The 25980-nt window shown below is 40.3% G+C and overlaps 1 protein-coding gene across 1 annotated transcript; it reads right to left on the reverse strand.

Annotated features, from left to right (window-relative positions):
- Nucleotides 1-6806: 6806 nt before the first annotated feature.
- On the reverse strand, nt 6807-25560 carry crabp1a (cellular retinoic acid binding protein 1a). The gene is made up of 4 exons (XM_005731422.2): nt 25155-25560; nt 21325-21503; nt 11497-11610; nt 6807-7181 (listed from the first exon to the last, which is right to left on the reverse strand). The coding sequence occupies exons 1-4, from the start codon at nt 25222-25224 to the stop codon at nt 7131-7133; spliced, it is 414 nt and encodes a 137-aa protein (XP_005731479.1). The 5' UTR covers nt 25225-25560; the 3' UTR covers nt 6807-7130.
- Nucleotides 25561-25980: the final 420 nt, after the last annotated feature.

Genomic DNA, 25980 nt, shown 5'->3' on the forward strand with positions numbered 1-25980 from the left:
TCTGCCAGGGGTGAATAAAACAGCACAAATGTGTGTTTTCTGTTAAATCAGAGTTGTTTTCTATCATAATTAGCTGAGTCATGATGTTACAAAGATGTACCTTTGGACACAACTTTCCTATTCACTGGTGTTTTAAAGATGCAGTACAAGTGTTCATAAGACAAAGCTTTGTGGTTGTTAGGGTTGTGAAAAAAAAAAAAACTATTGACCGTTTATGACAGCGTTATTTTAAAACCTTTCTAAGCCTCCGAGTTAGCATTTCGCCAGCATGATGGAGCCACAGGTGGTCCTCTTTGGATATGATTGTTGAATGCTAAGTTACAGTTAAGTATTCATATTTTGTGCCAGGCTGATAAGAAGTGTCTGCCAGCCTTTAAGGAAACTTAACACCACTGGTGAAGAGACTTTATGAGGGAGAAGAGGAATAAGAAGGATCCCTGTCCTACAGTTTCAAAGCCCCTTTAGCTTTTAGCTAAAGCTAAAGTCATCAAGTCACTCAGAGGGGTATTAAAAAGCTTATTGCTGGTTATTTTGTGCAGGAAATGCAACAAATATCAAGTCACTATGTAGCTAGTTAAATTCAGTATATTTAGGGTAAGTGTACAGTAGGCTACACTCCCTTTTGACAGTATAAGCAAAATGTACTATTTAACTGCAAGGGAGTTTTTCATTATGGTAGTGTAAAGTAACTTTTGGTGGTGTGAAAATCTCACTAATAGAGTGAGTAGATGGCAGATTGCATTAAACTGAGTTCTGTTTTCTTATGTCTCTCAATTCAAGTCCATAATCCTAGCTAACGTGGCTATTATAGGACAGACAACTCTAGCTGCCATTCATCTGTAACAAGACTATGCTGTCAGTCCACATCTATTTACTCTGAAGGAAGCTGTAAAATTTTGTAAATGGAGTCCAGTATGAGTCAAAGAAAGTTGCTTTTGTCTGATGATAGTGACACTAAGGTGAATTGTTGAGGATATCCTTAACTTTTCTATTGGTGAGTGCTGTTAGCCTCTGTTAGCTGCTGTAAGACGATGTTAGCTGCTGTTAGCCCACGTTCCTGAAACTTTCTTTGAAGTGCATCTAACATTGCTGCATTGGGACAGTAAGAGAATAAACTCTAATATGATGTGAGACTGTAATAAAACTGTTTATCAAAGGGAAAAGTGTGATTTTTTTTTTCAAGCATAATGTTACCTCTTAAGCAGCTAATGTTTAGCTGGGTCATTGTCGGTTTTCCAGAGATGGGAAGATTACATGTCTAATCTGATCACAATAAGTAATTCTGGCAATAACGGGAATAAATGGTTTTTAGTAAATTAATCTCTGTATATTCCTCTACTACCATTGACATTTGTGTTTTTGTGTCACCATGACAATAAATTAGCTTTTCATGAAATTCAGTGAATTCTTAAAACTTTGGCAAGACTGTCTCTGAAGCCCATGTGGAGTAGCTGTAATTACTTTTTACCAATTAACACTTTGCTTTGCAATTAACACCAGACACCGAAGAGACAATTGATGGGTTAATTGTTTATAACATGAAAATGGATATCTACTGTGTTAGAAAGTTATGCATTACTCATTAAAGGAATTGGTTACAACCTTTTAACCCTTTAACAAAGTCATGAAAATAACTTACTATGTAAATAGTACTGTTGGTCAAATCTCTAACCTATAATGTTGCTGTTTCTCATAATTATTTACAACTAGATTGCAAGCTAGCTTAAATCTGTCTGATTATCTGAATGTTGTTTGTTATGCCACATTTCAGCAGTTGGCTTGGTGGAATTTCACTTAAGATTAATTAACTAATTAGGGTAAAGTCTTATTGTGGGGGGAGATGGAAAAAAATCCAAATGAGCCTCTTTCAATAAACAAGCAGTGAAGAGGAGGGGAACTTTTTATTTTCTTTGCAGTACTGTACTCCAGTGTACTTACAGAGGATCTACTGTTTGGTGCCCAGAAGAGCTGCTCCCTTCTGGGCACCAAACAGGAGAGAGCACCCCTTGAGGTGGAGGGCCCCCCCAGTCTTTACAAAATGGAGCAAAAAGGCAACAATTGCTTTATTCAGCTGTTTGGACCTGCCATCTGAACAGCAGCTCGTCATTAAATTAACATCACAGCAGGCGCGCGCCCTGGCCCTTGCTTCCCGGTGCATTGTGGTGCACTGAGGAGGAAATTCATTCTTTGAGCGGATACCAGGTCAAAAAGCAGGACTGGCATGGACTCGTCCTCACAGTCTTGGCGTTGAGGAATGGGAACAGAAGCAGTGCTGCTGTGTAAGTCCTTGCGAGTCCAACTGTTCAAAGGACAACCTTTTAATCCCTGGCAGCCGTGAAGGACAAAGACAGATTTGCTTTTTGTCTTTTGATGTTGTGCCACTTTCTCGCCATATCCACCCCAAGGACACGACTGTAGTCCACGCCAAGGCCTCCAACCACTGGTGAGGCTGTGACACATTTCCCTGTGCTAAGGCTGAAGCGTTCTTGGCCTGGGCCATAGGCTTATGTGTCGTGCACCTGCTCAGTGGAAGTGTCTTGTAGCAGTTTCCAAATGTTTTTTTTTAGCAGAAAGTTTTGTATGTTAGTAGTGCACGGTGAACAGTAAATTAGCTACTGAGCTTCATTGAAATGTCGTTTAAATAAAACAAATGCAAAGTTATTGTTAACGCAGAAGATTTGAAAACCCTGATTAATAAAGGAAATTGATCACATTCACTTCACATTCATATTTTCAGATAACTGATCTAACTGTCCTATTCAAACAGTCGGGCCATTGACTCCAACCTTTGTGAATGGGTGCATTTGTTTTAGTCAACCCGTTTTCTTTTCCTTAAGCTATTAGCATGAAAGAAGCCTTTCTGGGGAAAAACATTCAGCCTTAGTCCATCACACGAGGAAAGAGAGTTCAAGTAAAAGATGTAAAGAAGAAAGTTTAAACCAACAGTATCACAGTCTGGGGAAAACAAACTTGTTAGGAGTAAAAAGTTACTTAATCACACATCCAACAGTTACAGAACTACACTATCACTCATTGTGGGTCTACTTGAGTTCTGTGTGCGAACTACTGAATGGAAAAATGCTCTCTGTTCACCAGCTAGTTGTTGCTGTTTTGGGTTTTTTTAACTGTGGCATCCCCTCTTTTGTTTTGTTTTTTAGCAACAGTGCGTAAATGTCTGGGAACTGAGAAAACTAGCTGCTGGATTTCTGGGAGAGCAATGTTGTCCCATTCTTGCCTGAGTCAGTCCTGGGTCTTCTTTGTCTTATTTTTTGTTTCATGGTGTGCCAGATGTTTTCAGTTTGGTAAAAGATGTGGACTGCAGGCAGACCAGTTTAGCACTTTTAAATACAAAGCCATGCTGCAGTAATAGATTTTGTAGGCGGTGTAGCATTGTATTGCTAAAATATGCCTGAGAAAAACATGATGGATGGAAGCATATATTGCTCTAAAACCTGTATAGACTTTTCAGCATATATGATGCCTTTCCAGATGTGCCGTGTACCCTCTTACCACCTGAGATGCTGGCCTTTAAAGTGATTGCAGTGATTTCCATGACAGAATTGTGTCCGAGTCCTCAAAGATCAGTCATTCAGTATTGATTTTCAGCCTTGCCCCTTGCACACAGAGACTTCTCCAGATTTTTTATGATACCCTATGCTGTAGCTAATGACATATTTAAAGTATTCCCAGCCTTTTGTTGTCCCATTTTTTTCAGACCTGTTGCAGCCATTAAATTTAAAATGAGTGAATATTTTTTTCAAGAAATATTAAAATGTCTTAGTTTAAACATTCAATATGTTTTCTCTGTTCTATTGTGGATAAAATATGGGTTTGTGAGATCTCCAAATCATTCTGTTTTTGTTTATGTTACACAGCATTCCAACTTTCTGGAATTGAAGTCGTATTGTTTTTGGCCACGATCCCCACGGCGAGGCGTCCGCTCAGAGGAGTCTGTGTAACATGTGCGGTGCAGACATGAAACATTCCTCTAATCAAAATCTATCAGTGTCAGAATACTGCTGACTGCAATGAAAGAAATGTACACAAACAGATTGCATTTTATTGACTATTTCATTTTGCCACGAGACCAGGATGATGGCCGTCATGATGCTAAATGAGCAATGTAGTGAACACAGCTATATTACCTGCTCCTGCCAGAAAGTGCACAAATATGGAGATAACACAGATTCTTTCATTTAAAAAAAAGGATTAATTCACCAGCTATTAATTCTTTCTGTCTGAAAATCTGGTCATCGCCCTTTTGTTCATCATAATTCGTACAGATTGTTTTTTTGTTTTGTTTTTTCAATCTAACTGCCTCAGCAATGATAAACATATGCTTCCATTAATACTACTTCTTCTTGTCCTTCTTTTTTCCCTGGACTTTGTAGTTCAGGTGGTTATTTTTCACACCAAAGATCACTTGAAAAACAGATTTGAAAGGGTGATGAAGCAAACAAGGTCAGATAGATTAAGTGACCACAACTCAACTCTGCCTGTTTGTTCCAACACTTCCTCCACATGACGGGCCCGGGGAGCAAGTCACATGAAAACAAATTTCCTTCATTTCTACCTCGCATCTATTTCTCTTTTACACCCTCAATGCATTTTCCAAAAACTTACAAATGTCTCCATTTCTTCTTATGTCTCCGTGAACGGTTGACTCTTTTAAATGTGTAGCTGTGGCATAAGTGAAGGTGGAATGACAGAGGCTTGCTTGGAAGCCTTTGCTCCAGTGTGACTGGTCTTATCTTGTGGCCCAGCTCGGGCTTTAATCATGTTGCCTCAGCGCTGCATCAGACACAGAGACGCGTCTCTCTGGAGTTTCTGCTAAGCGCCGGCGCTAATGATGAGAAGCAGGGGTGAGGAGAGGAAGGCGGGGGTATGATGGGATGTCGTGTTTTCTGCATCTCTTTGATAAAAGAGGCAACTGAGTTTTTAGAAGTGTCTGAGAGTTCTTGCCACTTCACTCCAAAAGGGCCTTCAATCGCCTGTTTTACCGTCAAGAGTTGAAGTTCATATTATATGTTTGTTGTATCTGACAAGGTTGGTTTAAATGACTGGGACTAAAAGCACAAAATAAGAAAATAAAAATATAAGTGTTAGTTTGTTTCTTTGTTTACGTGGAATCTTTGACTTATTAACATTAACACATTTCTGGAGTTGGGAATTCAGCATGAATATTTACAGTATCTTTTTTACAAAATAATGTGACATTGTGCTCCATCTGGTAGCTACTCTGGAGCTGTCAGTAACAGTACATCATTAGTCAGCACTCAGATGAGTTTGCCCAATGGGATTTTAAGCTCATATTACATTTTATAAGGGGGAAATTATAGTTGCACAGACCTCTATAGGTTGGAAGACGAGACTTTCCACAATGCACTGAGCGCTCCTTCTCCACTGGCCTTTTTTCACTCACAATATATATATATTTTTTATTTATATATTAATTTATTCCTACACCTTCATGTTGGAGGTTTCTTCCTGCTAAAAGGGATTTCTTCCTCACCACTTTTGCCAAGTGCTTCCTTAGGGATCACTGGGGTTCTCTCTCTAATTATGTAGGGTCCTTGCACTATAAAGTGAGGCTGTGAACTGCCGACCTACAAAAAAGCATTGCGTTATAAGGAAGAGAAGTAAAGAAAAGGGTAAGAAAACTGAATGAGAAACTTTTTAACCCATTCAGAGGTGGACTTGCTGGTGTTTTTCAGATTATTGTCCTGCTGTGTAACTCAAGGACTTCAGGTCAAAAGTTCTCCTCCTGAGTTTTCTGGTAGAGAGCAGGATTCATGGCTCCATCAGTTACAGCATGCCATCCATGTCCTAGACCATCACACTAACGCCACCATGTTTGACTGTTTGTGTAATCTTTTTATGAAATGCTGTGTTAGTTTTATGCCCAAAGTAACCAGTTGCAAACCTTTCAAAAAAATTCAGCTTTTGTCAGATCAGACGTTAGAAAATTTTCCTAAAAGTCTTGTGGGATCATCAAGATGTTTTTGAGAGATGTAATGAAAATGACTTGGCCTTCCGAAAAACATGGTTAATCTCAGTAAATTCTCGATTTAACAAGGTGACAATTACTTTTTCACACAGGGCCAGGAAGGTCTGGAAAGAGCTTTTTCCTCCAACAAATGAAATCATCATTCAAAAACTGCACTTTGCAATTACTCGGGTCATCTTTGTCTATTATTAAAATTTGTTTGATGATCTGAAATATGTATTACAAATATGCAAAAAAAAGAAGATAAGAAACCAGGAAGAGGGCAAATTATTTATTTATTTTTTGCAGATTTTACTGATTCTATACATGCGGTTTTGTGTTACCAGTGAAGTTGCAGCTCTCTTTCCAGTCATGTAAACTGGGGAAGGGTCTTGGTAAGGCTAGTTGATCAGGACTTTATTCAAAGTAGGATGATGCCAGTAGTTGTTTTGTCTCATGAGTGACTGCACTGCATGCTCATAGGGTGGCTGTAGCTCAGGACGTAGAGCAGGACATCTACTAGCCAGAAGGGTGGTGGTTTGATCCTGCATCCATCAGAGTGTGAATGTTCGATAGTAAAAAAGTGCTTGTATGAATGTGAGGGAATGGGTGAATGATGCATGTTGGATAAAGCGTTTTGAGTGCGCAGGTAGAGTAGAAAGGTGCTATTGCTACCATTGTCACTGAAGCAACTCATACATGTGAACGCTGTTTCTCTCCTTGTGGTGCTTTCACCAAACTATTCCTTTGAAATGATGTTTTGATGCCCAGGGCACTTTCACTTTAAATTCATGTAAACGAGAAATGAGCGCAGAGACTATTTGTTTCCATTTTTTATTGTGTGTTCTCATTGAACATGAACATTTAATCGATGCAACTGATGACTAACTCCTACTTAAACAGCCAACACCGGGATTGTACGTATGGATATGGAGATACCCAGCTACTGTACTGCTGACACAATATTCACTATTAATAACCAGATTACAGAGACATCGCTATGGGATACTAAGCAGGCTGATGCTGAGAGATAATACAGGATACGTCGCAAATGCGTTAGCATGTTAGCATGATGTGTTGTTGGGTTTAAATGAGCTGTGGCCCAAATGGGCGTCTGCCTCGGTCTGATGAAGGTCGTAGCGCTTCACTCCCGGACATAAATCCTTGTGCACACTACGTCATCCGCACCAAAAATCTGGAGGGGACAAAAAGATAATTTCATCCATGTGATAGTGATTATCGCTTATAATGGTCACATTTTGAAACTTCAACAAACCTGCCTAAAAGTCCTAAGGCATTTGGACTTTTTCAGTTTTTGAGTGTGCAAATAAGTGCACACTAAATCTTTCTGAAAGAATGTGACTTTATCCTCTGTTCTAAACACACTGAGATGACAAAAGCCGAGCCTTGAGCTAATGCAAACATTTTTTCCCCCCTTTGCACAAAGACACAGACACCGCAGCATAGTTTGTGTTGACATGCAGGACCACAAAATACCAGAAAATATGTGTTCTCAACCGATCTCCCAGGACTGATCATAAACAGGTTTTGTATTTCACATGAGAGTACTGATGTGTTTCCTGTAGTCTTATTACTGTTGAAGTGCAATGGGCTCATTTGGAAATGGCTTATGTCTGTTTCTGAATATGTCCTTTGTTTGCTATGAAATTGAATTTCATTTGTTCTCCACTGTTTTCTTTATAAATTTAAAGTTTATATGCTTTTTTTTTTTTTTAATAAATTTCTGCTGTATATATACAGGAGAATTTCCAGAATTTCTCTTTCTTTAAATAGAGTGGCACAGGTGGGCCTAAGACAGCAATTTAAAAATGTTCTCTTAAACCATTTAAACAACAGTGAGGTATCTGAGGGGGAATCAGGGGTGGTGTCCTCAAAGAAATTGTCTACAGAACCAAAAATCTGTGCCAAAGGTGACAAAAAGATTCTAGTTTCTCAGTTTCCCCCTCGCTCACATCCAGAATCTGATGATAGCTGCTGAATTCTTTGTTCAAAAATCATACTAGCAGTTGTTCACTGTTAAACTTTAAATGGGTGTTCAGTTCAGTTCAATTTTATTATATTTATATAGCATCAATCATAACAAGGCGTTTTATATTGTAAGATAAAGACCAACCCTACAATAATACAGAGAAAACACCAACAGTCAGAGAACCTCTTTGAGCAAACACTTGGTGACAGTGGGAAGGAAAAACTCCCTTTTAACAGGAAGTCCAAGCAGCTTGAAAAGAAAAGCGTCTGGACTTCTTTAGGTTTCTTGATTTGATTGATTTCTTTACTTCTTGATTTCAAGAAACTTAAAGAAGTCCAGATGCTTTTCTTTCCAAGCTCATTAGACTACGATCACCTGGATGACTGAGGACCTTCACACACCTTTTAACAGGAAGGAAACCTACAGCAGAACAAAGGCTCAGAGAGAGGCAGCCATCTGCCGTGCGACGGGTTGGAAGTGAGGGGAGGGAGACGGGACAAAAGACACACCGTGGAGGAGAGACAGAGGTTAATAATAACTAATAATAAATGCAAAGTGCTGTATAAACGCAGAGTGCATCACGGGAAGCCCCCACCAGCGACGACCACATGTCATACGGCTGAGAGTGGTTTGAGTCTGCCCCTGCTTTCCTGTCCTTTCTTCATTGAGCCTATCAAATAAAGCTGAAAAAGGCCCCCCAAAAAACCTATATGCTTGATCAAAAAGGAAGGTTTTGAGCCTAATCTTAAAAGTAGAGATAGTGACTGTCTCCCAAATCCAAACTGGAAATGGTTCCACTGAAGAGGGGCCTGAAAGTTAAAGTTAAAGGTGCAGGTAACAGTGCACATGACTCCCACCCACTGGGATCTGAATTGCGTTGTATAGATTTCATACTAGAGAGCTGGCAGAATAAAAATATCCGATGTCTGTGCCTGACATTTATGTTTCCACACACGCCTCCATCGAATAACATCTAGAAAGGTTTTGGGCTGTGACACATGTGTTATAATGGTTTTAGACTCATATTAATAGGTTTCCCATTTTATTTTTGGCCATTTAGTTGTCAATCAGAGTGATTGAAAGATACTTTCAAATCTACTTACTTTCTCCTTAGAAAGTATTCTTGCTTTGAATTCTGAATCAAACAACAATCTGCTTTTTTCTTCAGGATAGTGTCAAGAGAATAAGATTATGTGGGCTGAAGAAGAAAACTTTTCTCCTTTTAATAGTGAAGTATGTGCCACTACATCAGTGTCACATTTATGCTCATCAGTCTGGGTCTACCTCACACTGCCGATGATGAAACCAAAGGAAACTTCTGAATGACTGATTTATGCACAGCTCGAGCCCAGCCTTCTGTTCTCTGATTTCATTTCAAGATGATGCAGCTGCAAAAAGACGTCCACACAACAACTTTATCCCTCAAGTATTTCCAGACCTAAACCAATTAAACGGATCATGCAAATCATATGGAAATGTGCCCTAGTTATGTGCCACATTCAGACCATTGCTGTGTGATCTTGAGTCTTCCTTTGAGTCAGGAGCTGAAGCTCTGCTATTGTTAGTCGCTTTTTTTTTTAAAGCAGATAGCGTCAAATTAGATTCACACAATATTTATTTTGGGTTTTGCAGCTCCTTGTCTGACAGAAAGGCATCTGGGTGTGAAGATGACTCGTGGCTCTCTCGTTCTCGTAATGGTGCTTCATGACGTGCTGAACAATTAGTAAATGATGCCTCTGTTCGTTCAGTGATTTAGAAATAAAGCAATCAAGAGTGTTGGCTTTCCGCTTCAATGAGTTTAAAAAAACATAAACCATGTAAACCTGCTTGTTTAGTGTGTGGTGTGTTTCTGTTTCTGTTTGTTGAATTTCTTGTTTCGTGTTTCTAATAGTCTTATTTTCCCAGTGTTCCCAGTAGTGTTTATGCATTTATTTCCCTTACATTTCATCTGCCTTCTGCCTTGCATTTGGTCTTTGCAATCTTATAACAAATTAGGGAGATAAAAAGTCTGGAGGGTTTTTAAAAAAATGTTTTTTAAAGTTTAACATTTGGTAATCCTGCTTAAGAACTCTTATAATCTGTCCAGTGAGATGAAATGCAAACCAAAGTAGCCTATCAGAGACCTATCAGAGTATAGTGCATTAGTTGCCTAAACCTATCCGCAGATGGCTCCAAATGTAATCCAGGCAGCGATTATGTTTGCCACTCCAAAGTCATTTTAGTAATCTATAGACCAGAGCGTAGACCAGTGAGTCAAGGTTAGACATCAGCCTGGCAGATCAGATGATGTCTCAGCTGAGTCCTATCCTGTCACATCCCCCATGCTGTTTAATCAGCTTCAGCTTGTGCACAGGTGCTGCTTCTCTGCAAGCCCCTTTGCAACCCAGAGGTTAATGGCAAGGCAATGGCACACTACTCCTTAGTATTATCATGGATGGACAGTTTAAATTACATTGCATATTATTCTTTAAACTCTACAGTAGCATGGACAAATGTGGCTTCAAGCTTCTCTGACTGTGTAGCGACGTACATGGATAATAACAGTGAGGAGAGCTGAGAAGCACAGAGACTGAGCTTCTGTCACAGTTCAGCAGGATCACTCTCCGTAAGTGTGTGAATGCTTCAGCTCCTCCACAGCAGCATGGCTACCAGAGGGGCAAGCTCTGTAACACATTTTGCTTTTATCACCTCGAGAAGAATTCATATGTTCAGCCTCCTCAGCTTGTCAGTTTGAACGAGGAGCTTCGAGCAAAATACTATTTAGACACTGAGGATTTGATTTAAGCTGTTTCTTGCTTGATTCTGGCCTGTAATATAGAGCTATATAAACATTCTGTGATGACTTATTTTCAGCATCTAAACCTTCCATATTGTTTCAGGCTTTGGCCTTTTGGATATTCATCTCATAAGAACAACAGGAATGAGTGTGGGAGCGCTGAACATTGAGAATAGAAAGCTGTTGAGGCCCTGAGAACTGGTCTTCTGATGCGTTGCTCTGCTCCCCTGCACGTCATTTGAGGGGCTTCAGACCCATTGACTCCTGCCCATATTAATCTGGATAAATACAGGGGGTATTACTGCAATGTCAGCGTAGCAGCCCCTCTTGTTCTCTTTTCACATCTCTCTGCGGGGTGGATGAAAGCTTGCCTCCTTGGGAAACAGCCTCTCTCATTTCCTTTATGGATGAATCTCCAGGGTGACTTCATACACTCACTGCCTGAGTTTTATTAACCATTTCTCAAACAGAGTACACTAGTTGCTCAAAAGGCACATCTTAATGCATCTGATGTCTTCTGGGTCCAAGCCGTGATGCCTTACAGAAGAAACCTTACAGATCCTGCTCTCGATCCGTGTAAAATAACATTTTTAGGCGAACATTCATTCTTTGTCTTTCTCTTCATTTAGCCTCGACTTTTCTGCTTTTGTGTTGGTAAAGTTGCTTTGGGGTTTTTTTCTAAGCAACAGCGGTCATCTATTAAGAGGCTTTCAGTGAGAAGATGACTTATTAGTGTGCGCTCACCAGTGTGAGCTCATCTCCATTCAGCTCTCGGGTCCAGAAGGTCTTGGGGCCGTCACCATCCACCAGAGTCTGCTGACAGTGAATTTTATTCTCTGACTCCCAGGTGGCGAGGCTCTGGGAAGACAGGGACAAAAAGGCACCAGGGTCAGCACGATTTTCTAGAAGATATATATTCATGTTGCACTTTTACACTGTTTCAGGGTGTGCAATGTGATCATTTCCCAAATGGGCTTTTTGAATTTTACCCTTAATGCATGTCAGCATCAGCACTAAGTTGATTTAGCCAGAAGTGAGTTTTGCTCACAGACTGCATGTCAAAGATGGCTGGTGCGTGGACTCCCTTTTTTAAGGCCTCGAATTCAGCATTTTGACCGCCGCCATCTTGTTTTGTTTTTTTAAACTACGCATTATGAGAAACCGAAGAATGCTGTGTGTTCAGACACTGCTGACTTGCCAATCACAAGGTAGCACACCCTAAAACATGTCCAGCTTTAACATGAGTTTCATTCTAAATGGGAGCAATAATTTCAAACATGAACATTAAGCTATGCTGAACAATAACTCAAAGTAGTAACTGAGATCATAAATACACAAGGAAAATCTTTACCGAGCTCATAAATCAGAGAACACGAGAAAGACTTCTGAGAAACTTCTGAGAAATCGCCATTAGAAAGAAATGTAGGATTTAACCTTTTATCACCCAGACAGCTCACAGGCCACGTGGACTTAGTTTCAAATTTTGGCTGTAAAATGACCAAAATTACAGAATTACCAAAAATGACCAAAATGGTTGATGAGTTACAGTAATGTAAGGGTACTGTGTACACAGCAGAACTCTGTGAATGCATAAAAGTTTCACATTTGGTTGATATATAGTTCCCAACCTTGATGTTTTACTGTATATTTAAAATATCAATATAGCAACGATTTGTAGAACATTTACACATTTACCAATTTTAAACTCGTCTGCCAGCATTAATGTATCTTCAGTCTAGCCATGTACTGGTTCAGTGGACGTATTCGCCAATAACCTGACTGAACAACTTTTATTCGGCCACACATGAATTAGAACAACAAGCAAAGCTGCTTACAAACACTTGATGCATGTAACACATTACAGCCAGTCCTGGCAGACCTCCATTGGCTTCACATTTGCTAAAAAATCCAAGTTTAATCAGTGTCACTGGCATCTACCGGTTTAACAGAGTGAAGCAGGGAGGTATGCAGTTTAGCACAAAGACTGGAAACTCAGTGTACCACCAGCTCTATTATAACACCAAATGTTTTATTTTGTTAATCCATTATTTTATTGAATTTAACCAAATATCAGAGTGTAACTGGTGGCTAGGTTGTCACTCAAGAATAAAAACACTGCCTTATTCTTCTCTGACTCTGATTTCCCACAGTTGAAGTTTGCTTCGTCTCCATACAACCAGCTGCATTTTTCATTTCAGCATTGCATCCTAATTAGCCAAGTGATCTCACTCCAAAGCCTGGAACTGATCAAAGCTGTCAAAGCATTATCCAAGACTGCATTTAAGCTTAAAAAATCCTAAAGAAATCTCTACAACATGAACTCTCACATGGTGGAGTATTTGTGTTTTGATTTCTGATCATTTGTTTGATAGTTTGTGCTATTTTGTAATTCGAAAAAAGCACCATTCCTCTGATTTGAATTCAGCAGCCACCTCGGTTTCTCAGAGGCAAATGTTAATCACCATATCAAAGGTAGCCAAAGCCATCACAGATCCCCGCGGGCTGCCGTCCACAGTCTTTGCCAAGCTGAAGAACAGCAGGGCTTTCTTGCAGCGTTCCCTCTGTTTATCAGCCACGACAGCAAGGCTGATATGGTTTTTCACTTTGTAACTCTGTGTGTATCAGTAGCAAGTCTTGGAGAGATTTCCTGTAGCAGGAACTACACCACAAAGACTTTATATGGTGCTCATATTTATATATCTGTGGACAGGTTTTACCAAACGTCACATGCAATAACAGCTATGCAGCTGACATAAAAAATAAAAAAGTCAGCTGATGATATTCCTGCCAGATCATCTACTACTTTCTTTCTTTAGCTCTTTTTTCCACTCTTTGCCTTTTTTCTTTTGCCTTCATTTGATCTTTCTTTTGCTTTCCTAGTCACAGATAAATTCTCATGCATCCTAAGTGCTTATGTACACACATTTGAGGCCAAGACCAATGTCTGCAGCATGTGTTTCACCTTTTCCAGTGTTGTCTGTAGTGTTTTACTTATCAGAAAATCCCCTGTCTTTGCTTTTCTTTTAGTCTCTCATGTTTTACCAGATGCAAATAATATGATGGGATGTGGAGGGAAAACATCTCATTTCCTGTTAAGGTTTAAAGTTTTATGTTGGATTTTTCAAGCTTTCTTTCAGAGCCCAAAATAACACTCTCGCTCAGCTTCCTCCCACAGTTTGATCACATTATCTCTCTAACGGCAGTGTTTATCCTTTGCCTTTCCTTGCAGCTGCCAGAAGACAAATGACGTGTCAGACTGGTAAAGAGAGGGCAGATGCACAGTTTTTTCTAAGAACCGTTTAAAACTGACTCCTACAAAAAGATGACAGATATTTGAAAAGAAAATCGCAACCTCTATAGTGATAGATTCCCACGGGAACTTATGGTCACAAATTGTCATTTCGTTCATCTAATATGCGTCTTTGCAATTTTTTCATTGTTTCAAAATGGCTTTTGCGGGCATATTTTTCAGTATCCCATAATAATATAATATGAGCATATGAGAAAATAGAGAAGAAAAAAAGCTAATGTTGGCTGTTAAATTTCAGAATCTTTAGATTATTATCGATCAATGAATATCTCAGTGTAAACCTGTGTAACTGTGGTGGGTCTCAGACCCCAGAGTTAGTGTTCTTCCGCCATTATCATGTTGAGCAAGGATCAACATCGACCAATCATGTTGTTGTGATGTCATAGCTTTGCATGTGGGGAAAAAAGAAAAAAATGTGCTTGATTATACAAACCTCCCTTGTGGTAAAAATGGTAAACATTTCCACTCTTTTCTTTATTAATTTATACAATGTAATAAACACTTTACCAAGCAGCATATCCGATCTGACATCCGAGCGTTAGCTAGCTTTAAGGCTAGTGCTAATTGAACGCGATTGGTCAGTTGCACTGCTGATCTTGTACCAGCATTATTACGATGGTGTACAAACAATACCACTGCATCAGATTAAGATATCATAATTATTGCATCATTTCCTATATTTTTTTTCATTTTTTAATTTTTGTCATTGAAAGCATCGCTCTTTAGGTTGAAGTGCTGCACACAACATTAGGTGGAATTATGAAAATCACTGGGTATTTATTAAAGCGTTTGACACAGCAGTATTTTTCTAAGATGTACATCGAGGTCATGTGAAACTTGACTAAGCAAAAGGTAAACGGTCCGCCCTTAGAAAGAAATTTTTATCATTAGCCGGTGTTACAGTGGTTCGTTAGCAAAAAGGACACCACCATCATCAGTGCTGCCCATCAGCATAAATGAAGAAAGTGCTCTTTGCTATGTTGTGCTCAGATGATTTTTTACATTTACAAATGCAAAAACCACAATTGCAGGTAGTAAATTACCTGATAATAACCACCTCTCTCCACTAAAGCGTATCTCCTTTAACTTTCGCTGTCACCTCTGGCATTGACAGGAAGCACCTTATCATTTACCACACTTGCACAGATTAACCGGAGCTTTTTAACCTTGTGGTGGTGTTAATAAGCCCTCTGCTCTTCACAAGGTGCAGATCAGTTTGTAATCCTTTTAACCACTGGTGCAGCCAAGCCTGAAGGCTAAAACCCACTAAGGGCTTCTCTGCCAACCTCATCCACCTGAGACCTCGCCAACACCCGCGCACTCCCTCTCGCCCCTGTGGCACATGTGCCAGGGTCAGCGGGTCCTGCCTTCTGCAGGTTTTGCTCTAGGATTGTATAATAATTGCCACACAAGGGAACAGCAGGCTTGCTGCTGACCACCATTGCTTCATTTTTACCTTGAAATATGCAGCAGTATTTTTAATTGTGTTTAAAATAAAATCGTGATTATGTGGGGCATTTCATCACCTTTCATCTCCCTACAGCTTTACTGTTTTGATTTAAAGCCTTAAGCTAAACAGCTGTTTTAAGACAAAGGGGGCATTAAAGCCTTGCCAGCAACAAACTGCAGGGAGCTCAGTGGTAATAATGGTCTATTTAGTAGTTTAATACACAGTAAGTGGTTAAATAAGCTTAAGATTGGGTGCATATTGGAAAGACCGGCTTCAAATAAATAATAGTGTTGCTTTATCTGTAAATTGGCAACTGCTAAAAAATAATTCTCCTTGTAATGTTGAACCATCAATGCTATACAGTGTTTTCAGTTTCAGCCTCCCGTGAGTGTCCGGGATTTGTTCAGCACTGTTTGCATAACCCCTAATTAGTGGCTGAACTCAGTCCAACACTGAGGTTGTTGTCATTTTCTTTTCTGTGAAAATGTCCTGCTGGTTTGCAACCATCTCCTCTTTTTTCACTTGTTTCAGGCACTCTGTGGTCTCAGGAGAGAAACATGGGATCAGTCAGAATCCAGAACGAGAAGAATTTGCTGCACATCAAAACTAGCTAGAAGACTTTTTTGTTATTATTATTTATATTATAATTTAAAATATTTGGTCCCGTGCTGAATTTGTAAGTCTTGCAAAGACGTGAACATTATCTAATTTTTGGACAAGCCCTTGTTGGTGGTAAGACATTTCTTGAAGTTGGTCAGTTTGCAGACATCTCAGGGTGGACTCCTTTAGGTTTCTTGGCTGCTGCTCAACAACTTGAAGGACTGAAGTCTGGAGACTAGCCAGGCCACTCCATGACCTTAATGTGTTCTTCTTTAGCCGCTCCTTTGTTGGAATGGCTGTTTTGGGTCTTTGTCTTGCTGGAAGACCCATCCATGACCCATTTTCAGTGTTCGGGCTGAGGGAAGGAGGTTCTTATCCTCCGTCTTTTTTTTTTGTTTGTTGTTATTCTATCTCCAGTAAAATGAAGCTGCCATAAAAAATATGTACTGTTCATTTCTTCGTGAGTGAACAAACAAATTCAGAAGTGGATTGAATAATTATTTCCCCTACTGTACTTGCTATAACACAAATTTGATTAAGCCAAACACAATAAATATAAACCCCTATTTAAAGTGGCCCGACAGCCACTTTAATTTAAAGACAATTTTACATTTAAATCCAGGGTCAGGCACACCTCTGCCTGTACCTTTTGTCTCTCATAAAGCCTTTCACCCCTAAATGCAGTGACGCTGATGCGCTAGCCCAAGCAACCGGAGGTGAGAAATGTGTGACGGTAACTTGACTTGTCGCCTTCCTAGCAGAGATGCTGAGAGCTGTGTAGCCCAGCCCCAGGGCTCAGACAGAGGGAGCCAACGCTGTCATATAAAATGGGTCATGTCTGCTCCCCCTGGCTGCAACACGTAGATCAAACCATAAAACAAAAGGTAAAGACAACAAGTCTGTGTGTCACATGTTATCCGGTGAGTGCAGTTCAGGTATTATCTGCAGTGCTACAGAGAGAGAGATACAAGGCTCAAACTGTTAATGAGTTTAGTCCAAATACCCACAGGGATGCTGTGGTTTGGGATAAATACACACTGTATCTCCAATTTCTCAGGCTTTGGGCTGAATTATATTGACTTAATGTAGCACATGCATGCAATTACACATTTTCCTTTCCGTGTGCAGAATTTCTTCTCCACAAGCAGGAATTTCACTCGTCCTGTTGCCCAGGAATATTTCGGGATGTTAACTTTTCCATTACAGATTTGAAAATGGAACCAGACAACTGTCTAGCCTTTTGGAAGAGCAAGCTGGCGGGGAAATTACGTAATACAGGATAAAGAAAAGCAGCTTGAAAACTGTGAAAGTTGCTACTGAATGTCGACGGCCAATTCTAATAAAAAGAAAAAAGGTCTCTAAACGACTTCAGTCCCTCACGAATAGATGATAAAGGTATAGCGTGTTTTTTGATCATTTTTTATGAGACTTGCAATGAAGTAGATTAACATTAAAAGGGAACCTCTTTATGTTTTAATGATGGTTGCTAATATTACCATTAACAGAGTTTTATATATGGAGTTCATGTAGGTTCATGTGTGTACTGTACAAGTAAACCCAGTGAGCCAGTGGGTAAGACTAATCTCTGTATGATGTTAACTAGTGGCAGTATTCCCAATATAGTGATGTCAGGTGCAGATGCCCCACCCACCTGTTGTTTAAATCTTCTAAGAGGGGCAGCCAATCAGAGGAAAGTTGTCTTAAACGGAGGAGCTAAAAGTTCAAATATTTGACAAATATTTGACAATATCTTATCAAAGTATTTTAAAAATATGACTGATCTCCAAATTCATATAGGTTTGAGAAGGTCGACAAGATTCTCATTCGCACATCTGTTATGTAACTCTCTGCACTGCACTTTCTATATTCACATAGGTGAATATACTGCAGCACAGCTCTCACTTATTCCAAGCTACTTTTCTCCTGGCACTTATAGCAGGGTGACAGCTTACTGCTAGATACAGAATCCCTCCCAGCTGCAGGATTTATGCTGTGCAGCTCCAAGTTCTTGTTGAACACAGGCAAATGTAAAAGTGACTATCTTGCTTTTAAAATGCTCGTTGCAAATCTGCACGTGTGGAAATAAAATCCTCAATTTAGTCATGTTAACTTTTATGCTCAGTTGTATGTCTCCTCTAAGTACCACAACCCAAATTAATATGTTTTTCCCTCTTACATACAATAATTTTTATATCAATTATAGGCCCAGAAAGACAGATGTTTAAATCAGTGGCTCCCAAACTTTTTTTGCTAGTTCCCCCTTTGTTTTACAAGAAAAATGTTCTCGCCCCGCCCCCTTCTCACGTACGCGCGCACGCACAAACACATCCTCCAACCACACACACCCATATTTTGCTCCATTGCGGTTTATTTCACACCTCAAACATTTAGTTAACACTTAAACAAATACAAGTAATCTGCAATAAATTACAGGTAGTAATAAAATAAACTACCAACTATTTTACACTGTGTCCACATCTACACGGGTATTTTTGAAAACGCAGCTGTTTCGTCCACAAACGGCGTTTCGAATCACCGAAAACGGAAATTTTTATAAAACTCCTTTTTTGCATTGTGTGGACAAGGAATACAGAGTTGGTCACGCAACGTCAAAGGTATGTGCCTTTTTTCCCATCACGCTGTGCACCACGTTATTGTTTACATGAGATGAATTGCAGAATGACAGATAGAGGCAAAATACTGTTAATCTGACTATCTTCAGGTTTTACAAGCTTACATATACACACGCAGTTACAGTCCCTCCATTTAGAAAGGCAGAGGCTTCATGGTGTGATTATTTTACGCATAGTTGTTTGTTTTTTTCATGTGCTATAATATTCAACATTGCTATCAATACATTTTTCAAAAAAGGCCTCTGTGTGCAAAATGGATTTAAAAACATAAACAACTGTGGGATCCTGTTTGTCCGTGATTTGAACAGCCCAGTGCTTGATCCTGACACAGGGAAAACCAATTCTGCAGGGGAGACCTACCTTGGCACTTGTGCAGGTGAAACCAAAGGGCAGATATGCTTCACCAAAAGTTCATTTTTCTTCCTTCCTTCACACAGATTTGACATTTCTAGCAATAAACAATATGACACCATGTATAAACTACATAAACAAAATAACTAATGATATTACAGTAACAAATATAAAGTAGAAAAACGTCCACGTCTCCATTTACAGTACATAAATATTATCTCTGTAATATCAGGAAATGACTGAATGCAGATGATGTAAGTGACAAAAGTAAAGTGATTAATTTTCTATTAGGTCAACTTTAGAGTGCAACTGATCATATGAGATCATTTTATTCGTTGATATGCAGACACAGGTGGCGCTCAGCTCTAAGAAGGTCAGTTTTCACATGGGCCTTATCAGGCTTAATCGATCCCCGCTTCCTCTTTATTTAATTGTGCAGCCTGCATATTCACTTTACGGATGATGTAAATGCCTTGTTGTTCAGATCGTATCGAGAGATGTCTCTAAGAGACGAGCTCACTATCATCACAAGCAACAGAGTACAGCTGTTAGTTCAGGATGTCTACATTTCCTCCCCTCAGATATGCAGATTGTTGTAATTATGAATTACACATTGAGTGACTGTTGCTTTACTGGGATTTGTTATTAAATGAACAATTTTATTACATCCTTAGTCCACTCTGCTCCCCCTGGGGCACACACACACACACACACACACACACACACACACACACACACACACATATATATGTATATATATACATATATATGTCTGTGTCAAAACTTTAGCTGCTTTTGAGGATGAAAGAGTCCTCCCTCGGGGACTGCAGAGGTTCAGAGAGAAACTCTCACCAGTGCCCTTAATCTCTCTGCTCTGACGTGAGCATGATACCAATAGATGAGACTGTGAGGAGGTATTAATTTCTCATTCGGGCCTTTGAAACAGCTTTGAAGCTCTTGAAGACAGAAAGAATTACCAGCAGTACAAACAATGCAGACAGTTTAAAGCATGAAGCCGATTGCGTGTAATATCTGCTGGAAAAGAAGACCAAAGACAACTATTTGAGACGTACCAAAGATTACAACATTGTGCTTATATGTCACATCTTTTCATGAAATTAATGTGTTGAAGGATGCCTGCTGATTTAAACCTCACATTAGTGCATGATTTTTTTTCTTTTTTCAAACAGCTGCAATGATCTGTATAAAATGCTTAAGCCAACTTTAATGAACTCTAAGGCACTTTGTCAGCAGTTCAGAGGCAATACCCACGACATCCTAACCCTTACACTTTAAAAAAAAAAATCTGAATTAGTTTAAGTTTCTATGTCCACCTTCAGGGGACTTCTGTTGCAGCACATGGGAGGCGAGTCCCCACAGTGGGTTTGTGGTCCCACAGTCACACCATTAATCAAGCTTCTCCTAACACATGGGTGACTGTAACATAAACCATCTGCTTCGCATCTTATTTGCTTCGCAGAAAAACAGCACAAAAATTGTTGTGTTTGAAAAAAACAGAAAAAGATAGAGTTTAACATTTAAATGAGGGTGGGGAAAGGGAAAGCGAAGGGGAGTAAAGCAATGTGGTTCTCATAAGCACCACAAATATAATTGAAAAATCTCAACAGCCGTGTCTTTTTTTTCCATCCAGAAATTATGACTCGATTGCTCAGTAAAATCCACACATCTTGTTTTGAAATCTCTTTCTCTCTACAGAGCTACACCTGCCTCTTGTACCACTTTACAGAAGGACATGCGGACCTCAAGGGGCTGTGCTAGTGACACGGTATAAATATTTATGACACCTTTGTGTCTCTAAAACCACCGACATAGGTGGTTTTAGAAAGCAGAAAGAAAATAAGTTCTGCATTAAGTGATCGGTTTGTGGATTTTTCTTTTTAAGTTACTGGACTGTTTTCAAAGAGCCAGTTCTGCTGATTTTTTATTTATTTTGACAATAAATGAAAATAAAATCCTTTTGACAGTGGTGCTCCTATTCCAGACCGTCCCATTATTTTCTGTTTTTAATTTGCCAAATAATATGCAAACTTAACATTTTCAAGAACCTGAGAGACAAAATTGAGCCTGCTAGAACGGCCTAATACATACCTTTAAACTAAACCAAACTAAGCCAAAAAAAAATAGACTTAGTTAGTTTTAGCCTTTATTCTGGACCACGTTTAACTTAAGGTTACCACTTGATTTTTTTTACTTCTCACCAAATTTACCTTGCATTTCCGTCCATCCACCGTCTCCTCGTCAAACTCTTCACCGATGTGGAAGTTGATTTCAGTGGTGCGCACACTGGTGGAGGTTTTGATGTAGAACTGCTCCCCGTCCTGACGGATCTCCACATGAGGGTTGGAGGCCGCTGCCACGGCCACCTTCCTCAGCATGGCGTTCACTCCTGGATGGACACGACCCGAACCAGGTCAACAAGAGGGAGAAACAAAGGTCAGTCTCACGATTGTAGCTGGGTTTCACTAATTTATAGTTTCAAAATATCCTTTATGATGTTTTAAAGTTGTTCAAACTCTCCACTGTCTAAAAAACCTTTTACTTCCTCTCCCCTTATGCAATCTTTCTTCTGACTGGTTGCCCTTCACAAACAGAAGGTTTGAATAATGGTTGGGTGTGGCTTTTCTACCCAGACTCAGTGGTATGTGCTTGAAGTCACAATATTATCCCTCATGTTTGCTCTTGTTGTCTCTGGGACCCATTTTTGGTGTTCACCAAAACCAAATTTCTTTTGTTTTATTAATATTTCAATGTTGGGCTCTTTGGCTTTGGCTTGTTTTCCATTAAAAGCAAAAATTAAAACAAGTTAAGTGACTTCACAAGGTTCCACTCACATGATCAAGATGGCAAAAATTCTCTCTGCTCAGATTTTAGAAGAGAGAAGGATTTGAAAGAGTTTTCAGATTGTGAGACCTTTTGGCTTTACTGGATAGTGCAAGGCAGACAGTTGGCAGGAAAGAGGGGAGAGAGTGAGGGACACGCAGGAAATGGTCTGGATCAGACTTGAGCCTAGATCCCACAAACAAGGACCTCAGCCTTTAATACTTGGGTCACCTGCTCAACCAGATCAGCGACACCAGCATCTTCAATTCAGAGTCTGACTCGGCGCATGAGACTGACCATCAGTCAGCTCCTAAATAAGCTGGTCAGCAGCCAGCAAGGGCAGAAATATGGATGTCAGAAATGGTCTTGCATGGTCTTCATTTCCAAGGAATGAGCCACCCCACACGCCTGCCAGTGTGGTTACTTGTGGTTCCTCTGATATTCAAAAGTAGAGTGGGAGGAAGAGCCTTTTAGCTTTCAGCTGCTCTTCTGTGGAACCTACTCCCAGTTTGGATTCAGGAAACAGACTTTCTCTTTACTTTTCACATTAGACTTAAAACTTTCCTTTTTGATAAAGCTTATAGTGAGAGATGGATCAGGTGAACCTGAATCCTCCCTTAGTTTTGCTGCAATAGGCCTCTGGGGGTCTGGGGGCTTCCCGTGATGCACCAAGTGTTTCTTCTTCAGCTCTTTTCACTCTGTGTTTATACACCACTCTGCATTTAACTATTAGTTATTATTCATCTCTAGCTCTCTTAATCATTGTGTCTTTTGTCCTGTCTCCCTCCCCCAACCAGTCATGGCAGATGCCCCCTCCTTCCTGAACCTGGTTCTGCTGGAGTTTTTCCTTCCCACTGTCGCCAAGTGCTTGCTCAAAGGAGGACATTTAAATGTTGGGGTTTTGACTTGTACTTGAAAAGAAGTCAAATAGAGATTTCCAAAAACAAAAAGTCTTTTTAGTCTGTTTTAGTAAAGATACAGTGTTTCTTTTTTTTTTTTGAAATTTTGACACATTATGAGAAAAAGTGGGAAATGCTGTTTATTCTGTACAGTAACAAGATGTAGGAAACCAGCCATCGATATACCCTCAGCCCCACCCAGATAGCCTTCTCTGGGCTTGCATGCCAGTTTCTATCAGCGCAGGACCTTAAATACAGTGAGACAAGCTGACTGCAGGTTTCCTTGTATTGGTTTGTGTTTGCATCCAAACATGTTTGAATATTAACCAAGAATGACAGCGACGCATTTGTGAGTGAAAACACAATAAATGCTCTGTGGCTCGGGCAGAGCCCACAACTATTTCACTAAACTGCACTAAACTCACTGTGAGGGATTATTCAGCCATGTCTGCAAGGAAAGGAAACAAACTGTTGAAGATGTCAGGTCAGGTCAGTGTTGACTTTCTCCTTTTGTTTGACGGGTGCAAAAGTGGTGATCCTGCACGTGGCTCCATGCAGGCGTGTGACAAGTGTTTGGCATGCCCGGTTTGAGTCCGCAAGACCATCTGGCCTTGCGTCCTGCCAAAACCCTGGCTCTTTTATGTCTCAGTGCCCTTCTCCTACCAACAGCCGACTTACAGTTCCATCCATAGACAGTTTATAAGCTTGCAAACAACATCAAATGTTTCATTTCCCAATCCCTAATTAGCTCAGATCATTCTATCCCCAAACCGCTGTGTTAACAGTCAGGATTCAAAACACATTTGACAGTTTACTTGACCCCACCCATGGTCTAAGGAGATCACAGAGTGGTTTGGGGTTTTTTTTAGCATTAAATATGCATGAGGATCAGTGCGACCAGCAGGCTGCCCTCATGTCTAAAAAGGCTGCATTTCCTTTGAATTTAATTTGCATGCATGTCTCAAGGTCTATAAACGGCTCTAACGGTGCTAACAACTTGACTAAAGTTTCTATTGAGTATTTACAACATGCTTTGGATGCAGGTTTGCACACATCAGGTCTTTTCGTTCTGCATATTGTCCCCTCTTTCTCCAGGGGAAACCTCTGAGCCAAGAAATAATTATAAAGATGTTGATGGAAAGTGGAGGCCGCAGCACTGGCATCCACGTCAGTTGCCCATCACTGCCCTCTCTCATTCTCATTGATGGGGTCCTTATGTAAGAGCTACCGGGTGATCTGACGTGGCAGATGTTAATGTGTTCCTGAATGGATGAGGTGCTAAACTAGCAGAGTGACTGATTTCCCCATTAGAGTTAAGGCCAGATCAGCTGCTGCCTGGTGAATGCCAAACGCAAAATGGGGAGGGGTTGCTGGAGAGGTGCTAAACTACTTTAGTGAACTTTCCAAACTCCTTAATGACTCCATATAAATAGAGGCTGGAAATGAAAGAAGTGTGATGTTAATTTATTTATCCATAAAAACTGAAACCAGCATTGTTTCAGTCTTTGCCTCGGTGATCTCCAACTAAGGCTATAGGTTCAAACCAGAAGACATTTTTCAAACATGTCAGGAGACCAGATACAGTAGATACGACCAGCATCCATATTGATATTAAATGACATAGATTAGACCTGGATGATTTTTTTTATGCTAAAACCTGAAGTGTCCATTAACATTTTGAATCTTAATCCAGTCTTTGGTGTCAGCAGTTCAGGAGAGTTCCTGGAACCTCTCACAGTGGCACTTCTCCCTGAAGGGTTCTGCATTATTCTAAAGACAGGCGGCCCTTTGCCGTGCCCTGCCTGCCTCGGCGCTGCCAGCGTGACTAAACACTGCAACACAATTGAATGACCCAGTTAAACTGGTCTGAACCTAAACCATCACAACCATCAGTTAAGATTAAGAAGAGTGAAAAAACAAAGAAAAAAGAACAGAGGCGAGAGAAAACACTGGGCTCCAGAGACCTCCCCTGGCATTAATGCATGCCCTACTTAAATGCTTAACATGAATAATGTTGTGCACCCCCCGTTTTCCTCCCCATGTAACAATACAACGTCTGTTTAGGGTGGAATTTAGCATCCACTGTTTCTTATCTCCCTTAAAGCCAAGGGTTTTCCCTGCGGCAGCATCTCTCCGTTCTCTGCCTCCTGTTCCCAGGGAGCTTCTCCGAACAATATGATGTTGTCGGAAGTCAGGAATGCCATACCCAAAGAACAAGAAAAGCCCTTTTCCTATATGGGCATGATGGATAGTCAGCCTTGCACAGAGATGTGGCTCTGGCTGTGGAGGAGACTGAGGGAAGGATAGAGAGGGCTTACCTAGAGCTTTGAGAAGTTCATCAAAATTCTCGCTCTTCTTCATCTTCCAGGTGCCAGCAAAGTTAGGCATGTCTGCTGAGGCTGAGTGAGAGGGCTCCAGAAAGAACCTGTTCCACGCTCTGATGATCTCTCCTCTGTCTCTCTTTGACTCTTTCTCACCCTCCTCTTTCGCTGCGCTCCCGTGTCCTCTGCTCTGGGCTCAGCCTCCCGCTCACACTGTTAACACCCAATTGTTTCTGTTTCTTTATTCACACAGACAGACGCTCACTCACACACACATACACACACACTCCTGCCGCTTTTTTCATCCGTGCGTCTCGGTGTGCTGGATGCTGGATGTCTTCAGCTCCTTTTTAGCAACTGTCTTTAATGAGAGGCAGTGCAGGTCCCTCCCCCCCTCCACCCACCGCCCGGACGCTCTGTCCCATTAATACAGGAGAACAAGACTGACACGTCTGCTCTCTCTGGGGATCAGGAAGACTAAATTCATTCTTTTAAAGAGTATTTATAGCCCAGCAGTTTGTCAACAGCTGCTTTAGGAGTAGCCATAGTGTGAAAGTTTGCTTTCATAGTAATTGACAAGCTGGATCCAAAGGCAGAAAATATATCAGGTCACAGGTTTTACAGATTTTTGTGCACTTCTACAGATCCTGTGAGATATTAGGTTAAACCGAATGAGCTTAAAACACATCGTGAACCACAAACCCAGATCAAAGATTTTCCTTATTGCTTCAGATAGTTCTTGTGTAATCCCCTCGCAGGCTTTAACAAACAATGTATTCATTATGCATTCTATTGTGTTGCATTAATTATGTATTAGCTTGTG

Source organism: Pundamilia nyererei, unplaced genomic scaffold (assembly GCF_000239375.1).
Source record: "Pundamilia nyererei isolate P.nyererei 1_Seehausen unplaced genomic scaffold, PunNye1.0 scaffold00043, whole genome shotgun sequence".
Taxonomy (NCBI): domain Eukaryota; kingdom Metazoa; phylum Chordata; class Actinopteri; order Cichliformes; family Cichlidae; genus Pundamilia; species Pundamilia nyererei.

Excerpts from the sequence above, each read along its gene's own strand:
- crabp1a (XM_005731422.2), bottom strand. The coding sequence starts at position 25,224 with ATGCCTAACTTTGCTGGCACCTGGAAGATGAAGAAGAGCGAGAATTTT. Across the intron at positions 21,504-25,154 it reads TGAACTTCTCAAAGCTCTAG|GAGTGAACGCCATGCTGAGG; the intron begins GTAAGCCCTCTC and ends GTGTCCATCCAG. Across the intron at positions 7,182-11,496 it reads ATGGAGATGAGCTCACACTG|ATTTTTGGTGCGGATGACGT; the intron begins GTGAGCGCACAC and ends TGTCCCCTCCAG.